General features: G+C 44.7%; 1 protein-coding gene across 2 annotated transcripts in view; it reads right to left on the bottom strand.

Annotated features, from left to right (window-relative positions):
- The window catches only part of jp (junctophilin), a 405,777-nt gene that overhangs the window by 107,863 nt on the left and 283,074 nt on the right, over nt 1-14,840 (bottom strand). For both annotated transcript variants that reach the window (XM_070087447.1, XM_070087448.1), the window contains exon 2: nt 11-222. In XM_070087447.1, coding sequence (XP_069943548.1) covers nt 11-222 — 212 coding nt within the window. The remainder of the gene's footprint in view (nt 1-10; nt 223-14,840) is intronic.

The following is a 14,840-nucleotide window of genomic DNA, read 5'->3' as shown; positions in this document are numbered from 1 at the left end:
CACTACTTACCGGAGTCGGCGTAGGTCTCGGACCCGTAGCCGTCCTGAAGACCGTTCGCCCAGGTGCCCTCGTACTTAGCCGCTGAGGTAGTGGACTGCCGGACACCGTAGCGTCCCTTGAACCCTTGCGTCCACTCTCCTCGGTACACCCACCTCCCGCGGCTCTCCACGCCCAGGCCGTGACGCTTCCCGTTCTGCCACTGACCTTCGTACGTGCTCCCGCTGTAACAGAAACAAACCCGGGTCAGGAAACACTTTCCAGACCACCAACAGCAGCAGTAGCAATAAGCCACCAGCAACAGCAATAAACTACCACCATCGTAGCAGTAAGCTACCAGCAGTAGCAGTAAGCCACCAGCAGTAGCAGTAAGCCACCAACAGCACCAGCAGTAGTAAGCTACCAGAAACAGTGGCAGTAAGTCACCACCAGCAACAATAGCAGTAAGCCACTAGTAGCAGCAGTAAGCCACCGACAGCACCAATAGCAGTAAGCCACCAGCAGTAGCATTAAGCCACCAGTAGTAGCAATAAGCCACAAACAACACCAGTAGCAGTAAGACACCAGCAATAGCAGTAAGCCACCATCAGCATTAGTAGCAGTAAGACACTAGCAGCAGTAAGCCACCACTAGCAGCAGTAAGCCAACAGCAGAAGAAGTAGCAGTAAGCCACCAGCAGTAGCATTAAGCCACCAGTAGTAGCAATAAGCCACAAACAACACCAGTAGCAGTAAGACACCAGCAATAGCAGTAAGCCACCATCAGCATTAGTAGCAGTAAGACACTAGCAGCAGTAAGCCACCACTAGCAGCAGTAAACCATCAGCAGCAGCAGTAGTAGCAATAAGATACTAGCAGCAGTAAGCCACCAGCAGCAGCAGTAGCAGTAAGCCAGCAGCAGCAGCAGTAAGCCACAGCAGGAGCAGTAGCAGTAAGCCATCAGCAGCAGTAGTAGTAAGCCAATAACAACAGTAAGCCATTAGCACGAGCAGTAGCAGCAAGCCAAAAGCAGGAGCAGAAGTAAGCCACCAGCAACAGCAGCAGTAAGCCACTAGCAGTAGTAAGCCACTAGCAGCAGTAAGCCACTAGCAGCAGTGAGCCATCAGCAGCAGTAGTAGCAGTAAGCCATCAGCAGCAGTAGTAGCAGTAAGCCATCAGCAGCAGTAGTAGCAGTAAGCCATCAACAGGAGCAGTAGCAGTAAGCCACCAGCAGCAGCGGTAGCAGTAAACCACCAGCAGGAGCAGCAGCAGTAAGCCACCTGCAGGAGCAGCAGGAGTAAGCCACCAGCAGCAGAAGTAACAGTAAGCCACCAGCAAGAGAAGCAGCAGTAAGCCACCAGCAGGAGCAGCAGCAGTAAGCCACCAGCAGGAGCAGCAGCAGTAAGCCACCAGCAGCAGCAGCAGTAAGCCACAAGCAGGAGCAGCAGCAGTAAGTCACCAGCAGGAGCAGTAGCAGTAAGCCACCAGCAGGAGCAGCAGCAGTAAGCCACCAGCAGGAGCAGCAGCAGTAAGCCACCAGCAGCAGTAGTAGCAGTAAGCCACCAGCAAGAGCAGCAGCAGTAAGCCACCAGCAGGAGCAGCAGCAGTAAGCCACCAGCATTAGCAGCAGCAGTAAGTCACCGGCAGAAGCAGCAGCGGTAAGCCACCAGCAGTAGCAGCAGTAAGCCACCAGCAGCAGCAGTAAGCCACCAGCAGCAGCAGTAAGCCACCAGCAGCAGCAGCAGCAGCAGCAGTAAGCCACCACCAGCAGCAGCAGTAAGCCACCACCAGCAGCAGCAGTAAGCCACCAGCAGCAGCAGCAGTAAGCCACCAGCAGCAGCAGCAGTAAGTCACCAGCAGCAGCAGTAAGCCACCAGCATTAGCAGCAGCAGTAAGTCACCGGCAGAAGCAGCAGCGGTAAGCCACCAGCAGCAGCACTAAGCCACCAGCAGCAGCAGCAGTAAGCCACCAGCAGCAGCAGTAAGCCACCAGCAGCAGCAGTAAGCCACCACCAGCAGCAGCAGTAAGCCACCAGCAGCAGCAGCAGTAAGCCACCAGCAGCAGTAAGCCAGCAACAGCAGCAGCACTAGTAAGTCACCAGCAGCAGCAGCAGTAAGCCACCAGCAGCAGCAGTAAGCCACCAGCAGCAGCAGCAGTAAGCCACCAGCAGCAGCAGTAAGCCACCACCAGCAGCAGTAAGCCAGCAGCAGCAGCAGTAAGCCAGCAGCAGCAGCAGCAGTAAGCCACCAGCAGCAGCAGTAAGCCACCAGCAGCAGCAGCAGTAAGCCACCAGCAGCAGCAGTAAGCCACCACCAGCAGCAGTAAGCCACCAGCAGCAGCAGTAAGCTACCAGCAGCAGCAGTAAGCCACCAGCAGCAGCAGCAGTAAGCCACCAGCAGCAGCAGTAAGCCACCACCAGCAGCAGTAAGTCACCAGCAGCAGCAGCAGCAGCAGTAAGCCACCAGCAGCAGCAGCAGTAAGCCACCAGCAGCAGCAGTAAGCCACCAGCAGCAGCAGCAAGCCACCAGCAGCAGCAGCGGTAAGCCACCAGCAGCAGCAGCAATAAGCCACCAGCAGCAGCAGTAAGCCACCAGCAGCAGCAGCAGTAAGCCACCACCAGCAGCAGCAGCAGTAAGCCACCACCAGCAGCAGCAGCAACAGCAGCAACACACCCACTGGGAAACAACCATCAAGAAAAATGATTACATTCACAGGGAAGCGGTAATCCCTTAAGGGTCACAGCGCCTGGCACACAGGAACCAGTCGAGATCGATCACAGAGGAAGGTAGCTCCAATTCCTAGGATGAAAAGCCCTTCACCAGCATCAAGACACTCGCCATAAAGGGAGATTAAAATAATTTAGGTAAATACATAAAATATAAAATAAACATTACAGCTATATAAACAATACTGCTATGTAAATATAGCAGCTATGTAAACAACACAGTTATGTAAACAACACAGCTATGTAAACAACACAGTTATGTAAACAACACAGCTATGTAAACAACACAGCTATGTAAACAACACAGCTATGTAAACAACACAGTTATGTAAACAACACAGTTATGTAAACAACACAGCTATGTAAACAACACAGCTATGTAAACAACACAGCTATGTAAACAACACAGCTATGTAAACAACACAGTTATGTAAACAACACAGTTATGTAAACAACACAGCTATGTAAACAACACAGCTATGTAAACAACACAGCTATGTAAACAACACAGTTATGTAAACAACACAGCTATGTAAACAACACAGTTATGTAAACAACACAGCTATGTAAACAACACAGCTATGTAAACAACACAATTATGTAAACAACACAGCTATGTAAACAACACAGCTATGTAAACAACACAGTTATGTAAACAACACAGCTATGTAAACAACACAGCTATGTAAACACAGCTATGTTAACAAAGCAGCTAAGTAAACAAGATAGCTATGTAAACAATACAGCTATGTAAACAACACAGTTATGTAAACAACACAGCTATGTAAACAACTCAGCTATGTAAACAACACAGTTATGTAAACAACACAGCTATGTAAACAACACAGCTATGTAAACACAGCTATGTTAACAAAGCAGCTAAGTAAACAAGATAGCTATGTAAACAATACAGCTATGTAAACAACACAGCTATGTAAACAACACAGCTATGTAAACAACTCAGCTATGTAAACAACACAGCTATGTAAACAACACAGCTATGTAAACAACTCAGCTATGTAAACAACACAGCTATGTAAACAATACATCTATGTAAACAACACAGTTATGTAAATAACTCAGCTATGTAAACAATGCAGATATGTAAACAAAACTGTTATGTAAACAACACAGCTATGTAAACAACACAGCTATGTAAACAATACATCTATGTAAACAACACAGCTATGTAAACAACTCAGCTATGTAAACAATGCAGATATGTAAACAAAACAGTTATGTAAACAACACAGCTATGTAAACAACACAGCTATGTAAACAACACAGCTATGTAAACAACACAGCTATGTAAACAACACAGCTATGTAAACAACACAGCTATGTAAACAACACAGCTATGTAAACAAAACAGCTAAGTAAACAACACAGCTATGTAAACAACACAGCTATGTAAACAACACAGCTATGTAAACAAAACAGCTAAGTAAACAAAACAGCTAAGTAAACAACACAGCTATATAAACAATACAGCTATGTAAACAATACAACTATGTAAACAATACAACTATGTAAACAAAAGATGTGTAATAAAAGATGTGTCAATAATACAGGTTTGCATATTTCGAGATATTGAGGTAAATTAAGCAATATTATTTTACGTAAATTTTTAGCAAGGTTAAATTGCCAAGTTAAGATTTAATGCCCCCCCCCCCTTCCACACAAAAAAAATAGAGAAAAAAAGAAAAAGACACACCAAAGATTTGTAGAATTATACGCTTGAAGACAAATGTTCCTCTGGTGCAGTTTAACAGCCAAACAAAAGAAAAAAAACACCCAAAGTGTATTGTAAGTATCGTAAATGCGACTGTTATTGTGAATGTTTGCCAGGACGGGTCCTGGCCTGGGTCTTCTCCATGTGGTGACCTCCCACTGAGGAGTCAAGGCGAGAGTGTCCGTGTGTATCGCCAGACCAGCACCTGGCGATCCACAGATTTTATGGTGATGAAAAGCAATACTCGAAATCAGATTGTGTGGCGTGTTTTGTGGCGTCACGGTTCTCTGGGTCAGTAAGGCTCGGAAAAGGTCGACGTTCCCTCATTTACCTCTCCTGTAATAATCATTCATGATCTGTGAAAGCAGGCAAGCGGCACAGCGTGCTTGGCATCTCCGAAGTGTCTCCCTCGGGGAGAAAATACTTGTGTTGAGGACCACTTGTGTTGATAATGTAGCTGGTAATGCCAAAGATGTCGCTAGTGATGCAACAAATGTCGCTAGTGATGCTACAGCTGCAGACGAAGGAAAAAGGCTACCTTCAACACGACACCCAGGGAACACTCCAACAAAAGGTTCGTGGTCGTCCCTTGCAGCGATGTAGCCAGTATTACGTCACATACACTGGCTAGGAATAACATTCAGTTGACTACTATGGCGTCCACGGCCGTCAAAGAACTCACTTGGAAGCTACATACTAGTCACTAACCAGTCTGCACCGCCGGAGTCTGCACGATCCTGCACAGCCATTGAGAAAAAGAAATTAAACGCGGGAGGGAAAACAGGTAGAGGTCTGCCTATTAAGATGTGCACAAAAATGTGTGCAACAGAGAAGTGAAAAATGCACTTGTGATGCGCAGAAACACGGAGAGACACCTGGTTCGTTCGACCGATGCACAAATAATCTTCATGGGGACAGATTCCGATGTTTGGAAGCTATTTTGATAATTCCAGTTAAATAATCTTGTTCACAACCACAACCAATTTTATAGCTACCCAAGCTCTATTAATCACCTGGCCTCTCTGCCGCTCAGGTAATTTCCTGACTATACGTAAGCTCACGTCTTTCTACGCGTATGTACATTTGGGGTGACCAAGGTCCCAGATCTGAAGTTTCTGATGCATTGTCCTTGTGTTTGCATTTTGACCTTTTTTTTAATACACTAGCACTGGTGTCGGCCATACACCGGCACTGGCGTTGACAATACACCAGTACTAATGTTGACAATACACCACAACTAGTATCCACCATAAGCCAGCATTGGGTCAACGATACACCAGCACTGGTGTCGACCATACACCAGTACTGATGTCAACGATACACCAGCACTGGTGTCGACCATACACCAACACTGGTGTCAACGATACACCAGCACTGGTGTCAACGATACACCAGCACTGGTGTCGACCATACACCAACACTGGTGTCAACGATACACCAGCGCTGGTGCCAACGATACACCAGCACTGGTGTCAACGATACACTAGCACTGGTGTCAACGATACACCAGCACTGGTGTCAACGATACACCTGCACTGGTGTCGATGATACGTCAGCAATGGTGTTTCTCGTGAGTCTAAATAAACAGTTGGCAAGTAAGGAGTGTGGGCGCCCTCTGCCTCGCTACCAGAAATATACTGACCAGCTACTGCCACACTCTGTACTCGTATCAGAGGGACACTCCTGCAAGCCATGTGCACCTGCCACCACACACTGTAATCAAAGACACACTCCCACACTCTCTAAAACAGCAAGTGCTGTTGCAAGCGCAAGCATCTTCACCCTGAGTGACAAAAACTACTCTCTTTTAAGAAACAACCTAAGTGGCCAGCCAATTAAACCTTCCTAAACTATCTCTCTCTCTCTCCCTACCCACCACATTTCTTCACTGATTTATCCTACCGCAGTTCTTCCCCTTTACGTCCTTGTCATTGATCGCTCCTTCGGGTTTAGCGCTTAATTTGATTAAATTATTATTATTTGTAATCAATCTTTATAGCCTAGCCAAAAACAAGCGAAGGATCATAGAATGTTAATGAAGATTAACGTATTGTAAGAATGTTAGATTATGGCGTCGCCAGGTTGCCAACTCTGGTGAGGAAAAGTGAAAGGTCAACAAGAGGAAAAAAGACACAACTTAGAGAAACTTTATCGAGACGTTTCGCCTGTAAGACAGGCTTCTTTAGTATGGAATTGTGAAAAAAGGACACTTTTATGTACAATTTAGGAGATTTATTCCAGGAAACGTTTCGCCAAGAGTGGCTTCTTCGACTGAAGAAGCCACTCGTGGGCGAAACGTTTCTTCTAATAAATGTCCTGAACGTACATAAGTGTCTTTTTTCCACATCTTGTCGTTATCACCATACCATTTCTCAGTGTAACTTGCCAGTTGCCCATTTTCATCATGAGTTATGAAATATCTGTGAGAAATATGTACTGAGTTGTTGTTGTTGTTGGTGCTGTTCTTACATCACTCAGGAATACTGATGTGACGGTACGTCATTGGCTCCTGAGGGAGGGTCGGTCTTGTACTAGTGTTTGACAGTACGTCACTGGCTCCTGAAGGAGGGTCGGTCTTGTGCTAGTGTGTGACGATGTGTCACTGGCTCCTGAAAGAGGGTCGGTCTTGTACTAGTATGTGACGGTACGTCACTGGCACCTGACGGAGGGTTGGTCTTGTACCACTGTGTGATGGTACCATCCTTGACGAAGGTGAGGGGGGATGTACCCCCCTTGACGAGAGATGGATAACAGTCACAGTCTGGTGGTGACTTTCTACCACCAGGACTCACGGGTCTCCAGGCTGGTGAGTCCTTTCTGTCATCTTGAAACAAACGACGAATTAGTACTCAGTTAATTTCAGTACTCAGTACCTTAAACTACGGTGTATGACCAAATACTGTATTAAAATAAATATATACCCATGGATAATAACTCAGGATTTCTCAAAACTGAAACTCACGACAATAGGATAATACCCAGGTGCCCAGGTACTGCTAGCTGACCAGGGGTGTGGTAAGATGACCAGCACTACCACTGAACAAAAGAACTGCTCTGTGTACAGAATGGATATAAATGCACTGGAAAACGTACAGAGGAGGATGACAAAGTTGATCCCGTATATCAGAAATCTTCCCTGTGAGGATAGACTGAGGGGCCTGAATCTGCACTCTCTAGAAAGGCGTAGAATTCGGGGGATATAATAATAATAATAATAATAATAATAATAATAATAATAATAATAATAATAATAATAATAATAATAATAATAATAATAATAATAATAATGATAATAATAATAATAATATCTTTATTTACTACAAGTACATGTACATGGTATGCAGACCTAGCTGACATCAATGACATACTAATATATAGAAAGCCGCTTGTTATGCTAAGCATTTCGGTCAAATTAGGTTAGTTTTGTCCCAGGATGCGACCCACACCAGTCGACTAACACCCAGAAACCCATTTTAAACTGATGGGTGAACAGAGACAGGGACACCAGGTGTTATATGGAAACACGTCCTTAATGTTTTCCAGCCGTACCGGAGGAGATTCGAACTCCGGACCTCAGTGTGTGAGCTGAGTGCGCTAGTGATCCAGCTACGGGAAAACATGAATAAATCAAGGAGGATGTAAATAGCGTGCTGAAAATATCTAGCCAAGACAGGACTCGCAGCAATGGTTTCAAGTTGGAAAAATTCAGATTCAGGAAGGATATAGGAAAGCACTGGTTTAGTAATAGAGTTGTGGATGAGTGGAACAAACTCCCCAGTACCGTCATAGAAGTTAAAACGTTGTGTAGTTTTAAAAGTGTGTTAGACAAATATATGAGTGGATGTGGGTGGATGTGAGTTGGACCTGACTACCTTGTACTGGTGGGTCTGATGCCGGGACCCTTCCTTAAGTGGATGTGACCCGGATCTGATTAGGTTGGGTCAGTGGCATGGGTCGGTAGGCGACTTGGACCTGCCTCGCACGGGTCGGTAGACCTGCTGCAGTGTTCCTTCTTTCTTATGCTCTTATGGTGGGGTGAAGGGTGGGTGAGGATGGTGTGGTGAACGATAAATGAGGATGGTGTGGTGGATGATGGGTGAGAATGTTGTGGTGGATGATGGGTGAGGATGGTGTGATGAAGGATGGGTGAGAATGGTTTGGTGAGGATGGCGCAGTGAAAGATGGATGAAGATGGTATGAAGGATGAATGAGGATGGCGCGGTGAAGAATGGGTGAGATCCGCACCATCATGGGGGTACCAGGATGTCGGCGAAGGGCTCTCAATCTAAGGAATTAGAGCTATTCTCCCTTTCTTCGTATCAGACTTGTTTAGCTCTTACTTCCCAGGCACCACATGACCCCAACGGGTTTAGCGCTTATATATATATATATATATATATATATATATATATATATATATATATATATATATATATATATATATATATATATATATAATCTTCACAATTTGTATAATGAAAATTAATCTAATTTGTATAATCCTAGACTCATATTCAAACTGCGCTTTGTACTATATTTCTTATGGAGTTTGATTCTACATTTCGTTTGATACATTATGTTTAATACAACTTTCTAGGCCTTTGAAAATCAATTGGATGGTTAACATGCAGAACATAAGACTCTTGTCCACGTCTAATGCTATATTTATGTCGTTGTAATCTTAGTACAAGACTTTTCCCAGTTTACCTCAAAAAAGATAAATATTACGTTTTTTGCCGGGAATTTTATAGACACAGCCGTCATAATTTTGGGGATAATTCTTACGATTTTTTTTATTGTATCAATGTTTTTAAATAAAACTTTTATTTTGAAGATCTTAAGCAGAGAAGGTATATTATGATATGACAGAACCAACATATTTTTGGTTGAATATGGTTCCTCGTCCTTTTTAGGATTATAAAATGTAATGGCAATTTTTGAAGATTTGTCAACGAAACTTTCTGAATATTTTACATCACATACTTTTTTCATATGATGAACTCTGGGCTGCAAATACGCAGAGCTCTGAAGAACACGGAGGAGAACACAGAACATTTGACCGTCATGATGTGAAGAATAATAGTGCATATAAGAGCAGTTATTTGTTGATTTTCTGTATATTTTGAATTTGGGTTCAAGGTTCCCTTTAATAATTAAAACAACTAAAAAAGGGAATCAGTTATTTTGCTCAAACTATGCTGGAGTGTGTGTGTGTGTGTGTGTGTGTGTGTGTGTGTGTGTGTGTGTGTGTGTGTGTACTCACCTAATTGTGGCTGAAGGGGTCGAGACTCAGCTCCTGGCCCGCCTCTTCACTGATCGCTACTAGGTCCTCTCTCTTTCTGCTTCCTGAGCTTTGTCATACCTCGTCTTAAAGCTATGTATGGTTCCTGCCTCCACTACGTCACTTGCTAGGCTATTCCACTTCCTGACGACTCTATGACTGGAGAAATACTTCCTAACATTCCTGCGACTCGTCTGAGTCTTCAGCTTCCAATGTGAGCCCTTGTTTCTGTGTCCCCTCTCTGGAACATCCTGTCTCTGTCCACTTTATCTAATCCACACAGTATCTTGTATGTCGTTATCATGTCTCCCCTGACCCTTCTGTCCTCCAGTGTCGTCAGTCCGATTTCCCTCAATCTTTCATCGTAGGACATTTCCCTGAGCTCTGAAACGAGCTTTTTTGCAAACCTTTGTATTTTCTCTAACTTCTTGACGTGCTTGACCAGGAGGGGTTCCAAACTGGTGCTGCATACTCCAGTATGGGCCTGACGTACACAGTGTACAGTGTCTTGAACGATTCCTTATTAAGGTGTCGGAACACTATTCTCAGGTTTGCCAGGCGCCCATATGCTGCAGCAGTTATCTGTAGATGAATGGTTCAGAGAACCGACATGTTGATAAATTAGACACATGTGCAACTCTTGGGTATCTTTATTGAGGAAACGTTTCGCCACACAGTGGCTTCATCAGTCCATACAAAGGAGAATCTTGAAGAACAGGAGGAGAATGAGGTAATCAGTCCCTCAACCTTGAGTCGATGTGGTCAGTCCTTTGTATGGACTGATGAAGCCACTGTGTGGCGAAACGTTTCCTCAATAAAGATACCCAAGAGTTGCACATGTGTCTAATTTATCAGCAGTTATCTGGTTGATGTGTGCCTCCGAAGACGTATTCGGTGTTATGGTCACCCCAAGATCTTTCTCCTTGAGTGAGGTTTGCAGTCTTTGGCCGCCTAGCCTACACTCTGTCTGCGGTCTTCTTTGCCCTTCCGCAATCTTCATGACTTTGTATTTGGAAGGGTTGAATTCAAGAAGCCAGTTTCTGGACCACGTGTCCGGTCTGTCCAGGTCTCTTTGTAGTCCTGCCTGATCCTCATCTGATTTAATTATTCTCATCAACTTCACATCATCTGCGAACACAGACACTTCAGAGTCTATCCCTTCCATCATGTCATTCACATATATTAAAAATAGCACTGGTCCTAGAACTGACCCCTGTGGGACCCCGCTCGTCACAGGCACCCACTGTAATGCCTCTTCACGTACCATGACTCGTTGTTGCCTCCCTGTTAGGTATTCTCTGATCCATTGCAGTGCCCTCCCTGTTATACGCGCCTGATCCTCCAGCTTCTGCACTATTCTCTTGTGAGGAACTGTGTCGAAGGCCTTCCTGCAGTCCAAGAAAATGCAATCCACCCACCCCTCTCTCTCGTGTCTTACTTCTGTTACCTTGTCATAAAACTCCAGAAGGTTTGTGACAGAGGATTTGCCTTCCATGAATCCATGCTGGTTGTCATTTATAATCTTATTCCGTTCCAGGTGCTCCACCACTCTCCTCCTGATAATCTTCTCCATGACTTTACATACTATACACGTCAGTGACACTGGTCTGTAGTTTAGTGTCTCGTTTCTGTCTCCTTTCTTAAAAATGGGGACCACATTTGCCGTCTTCCATACCTCAGGTAGTTGCCCAGTTTCAAGGGATGCGTTGAAGATTGTAGCTAGTGGGACACAGAGCATCTCTGCTCCTTCTCTAACGACCCACGGGGAGATGTTGTCCGGTCCCATCGCCTTTGAGGTGTCAAGGTCACTTAGCAGCTTCTGCACCTCCTCCTCAGTTGTATGTATGTCATCCAACACTTGTTGGTACACTCCCTGTTGGTGTTCCCCTCTGTGCTGTCTTCCCAGAGCCCTTCCTGTCTCTTCTGTGAATACTTCCTTGAATCTCGTGTTGAGCTCCTCACATACCTCTTGATCGTTTCTTGTGAGTTCCCCACCTTCTTTCCTCAGCCTGATCACCTGGTCTTTCACTGTTATCTTCCTCCTAATTTGGCTATACAGCAGTTTCGGGTCAGACTTGACTTTCGATGCTATGTTGTTATCGTACTGTCGTTGGGCCTCCCTCCCCATCTGTGCATACTCGTTCTGGCTCTTCGACTAATCTTGTTTTACTGGGTTCTTAGCCTTCTGTACTTTTTCCATTCTCTAGCGCACTTAGTTTTTGCGTCCCTACACCTTCGGGTAAACCTGGGGCTTGATCTGGTCTTCCCATTGTTTCTCTTGCCCTGGGAACAAACCTTTCCTCTGCCTCCTTGCATTTTGTTGTTACGTGTTCCCTCATTTCATTTACTAACTTTTCTGCTAATTCTCTGTCCCACTGAAACTCCTGCAGGAAGTTCTTCATGCCTGTGTAGTCTTCCCTTTTATAGTTTGGCCTTTTCCCATTCAACTCCTGTTACCCTCTCCATTTGTAACTCTACTATGTATTCAAAAACAAAGAACCATGTGATAACTAGCTCCAAGGGGCCTCTCATATGTGATGTCCTCAATGTCTGAACTGCTCAGGGTGAACACAAGGTCTAGTCTTGCTGGTTCATCCTCCCCTCTCTCTCTGGTAGTGTCCTTAACGTGTTGATGCATGTGTGTGTGTGTGTGTGTGTGTGTGTGTGTGTGTGTAGTACTACGTTCAAAGCAATCAGTAGCAGCCTGTACAAAGTACTTATAAGTGCACTCCACAGATGGAAGCACTGTTACTACCATCTATCAATCAATGGATCTATGCACATTCAACATTACACGAGGTGTCACCCAGTCATTCACTGCTCTCACCATGTGTGAGAGTTTCCGCTGCTCACTATATAAGGAGGGCAAGACTCAGGATAATGCATATATATACACCACTGACGTAAGATTTGCGTCACTGGGCCCTCGTCGTAGACCTGTCACCTCCCTGGGCATGGGCACTTTTCTCTGCCCCCGCGCATGTTTATTTTATTTCTTTTGAATAACTTCCTTAAAGCAGGTATTGATGGGGAGGGGATGAATGAAAAGTTGGCGCTTCCTTCCCAATCTTTTAATTACGTCTCATTGTCCCCCATTCTCCAGGCGCTGTGACCTTTTGGAGTTTTGGTTTCCCTATGATTATACTAACAATCATAATAATAATAATTATACGTACATTGGTCACTGTGGGATCCAAGTATCCCGGTATTGCATAACCCCAGCCCCTTCTAGCTCGATGCTCACAAAAGGAATAATGCAGAGTGTGACATATGGTTTTGGTGCAGTTAAACATTAACACTGGAGATTTGAAGCTAATCAGAAGAGATATTCACAAGGTATCACATAGAATTATCCCAATTTCTTCAATAAAAATGGCAAATGAGAAAATACACAAACCTTCCAATAAGAAATACCAGGCTTCAAGGTAAGCTGAAGAGGCATTCTTTTGTTATCTTCGAGAGATCATTATCCTTAAATAAACCAACACACTCCCCATGGAAAAGTGGAAAAGAATTTTTCCTGCGTAAGCCATGCGTGTCGTAAGAGGCGACTAAAATGCCGGGAGTAATGAGCTAGTAACCCCTTCTGTATACATTATGAAATTTAAAAGGAGAAACTTTCATTTTTCTTTTTGGGTCACCCCGCCTCGGTGAGATGCGGCCGGTTTGTCGAAAAAAGAAAATATCAACATTATACGTTTAAAGCAGATCGGAATTTGTAGTATTAAGAAATTATTTCATGAAAACTAGCATTTCAACTTTCCCAGACTATTCCAAGAAACAAGACAAACTGGGACCTACACGGACCAAACTCAGTCCAACATTTCTCTAAGAGTGACCAGCCTTTAAGCCTTTAGTAAACAAAATATGCATATACTGTATTTAAAGGTTTATTTAAGTTTCGGCTGCACTGTACTATGGAGCTGAGGGACCCATAGTTATTAAAAGCACATAAATGTACATTAAGTAGATGTAAACAAAAAAACGCAAAAAAACGAACACTGAGATATTTCTGATAAGAGAAAACTTTCTTAAAATATGGCAGAGAAAACTGTTTGATTTATCAAATTTACACATTAAAACTTACGAAATCTGACATCAAGGAGAAAAATCTTTCAAAGAAAACACACCAGCAGAACACACCAGCACAAGAACACACCAGCACAAGAACACACCAGCAGAACACACCAGCAGAACACATCAGCACAAGAACACACCAGCAGAACACACCAGCACAAGAACACACCAGCACAAGAACACACCAGCAGAACACACCAGCAGAACACATCAGCACAAGAACACACCAGCAGAACACACCAGCAGAACACACCAGCACAAGAACACACCAGCAGAACACATCAGCACAAGAACACACCAGCAGAACACATCAGCACAAGAACACACCAGCAGAACACACCAGCAGAAGAACACATCAGCAGAACACACCAGCACAAGAACACACCAGCAGAACACACCAGCACAAGAACACACCAGCAGAACACACCAGCACAAGAACACACCAGCAGAACACATCAGCACAAGAACACACCAGCAGAACACACCAGCACAAGAACACACCAGCAGAACACACCAGCACAAGAACACACCAGCAGAACACATCAGCACAAGAACACACCAGCAGAACACATCAGCACAAGAACACACCAGCAGAACACACCAGCAGAAGAACACATCAGCAGAACACACCAGCACAAGAACACACCAGCAGAACACACCAGCACAAGAACACACCAGCAGAACACACCAGCACAAGAACACACCAGCAGAACACACCAGCAGAACACACCAGCAGAACACACCAGCAGAACACACCAGCACAAGAACACACCAGCAGAACACACCAGCAGAACACACCAGCACAAGAACACACCAGCAGAACACACCAGCACAAGAACACACCAGCAGAACACACCAGCACAAGAACACACCAGCAGAACACATCAGCAGAACACACCAGTAGAACACACCAGCAGAACACACCAGCAGAACACACCAGCAGCAGAACACACCAGCAGAACACACCAGCACAAGAACACACCAGTAGAACACACCAGCAGAACACACCAGCAGAACACACCAGCAGCAGAACACACCAGCAGAACACA

This window comes from Cherax quadricarinatus, chromosome 22 (genome assembly GCF_038502225.1).
Source record: "Cherax quadricarinatus isolate ZL_2023a chromosome 22, ASM3850222v1, whole genome shotgun sequence".
In the NCBI taxonomy this organism is placed as follows: Eukaryota; Metazoa; Arthropoda; class Malacostraca; order Decapoda; family Parastacidae; genus Cherax; species Cherax quadricarinatus.
Note: the sequence above shows the minus strand (reverse complement) of the source record. Positions and strands in the feature narration are given on the sequence as shown.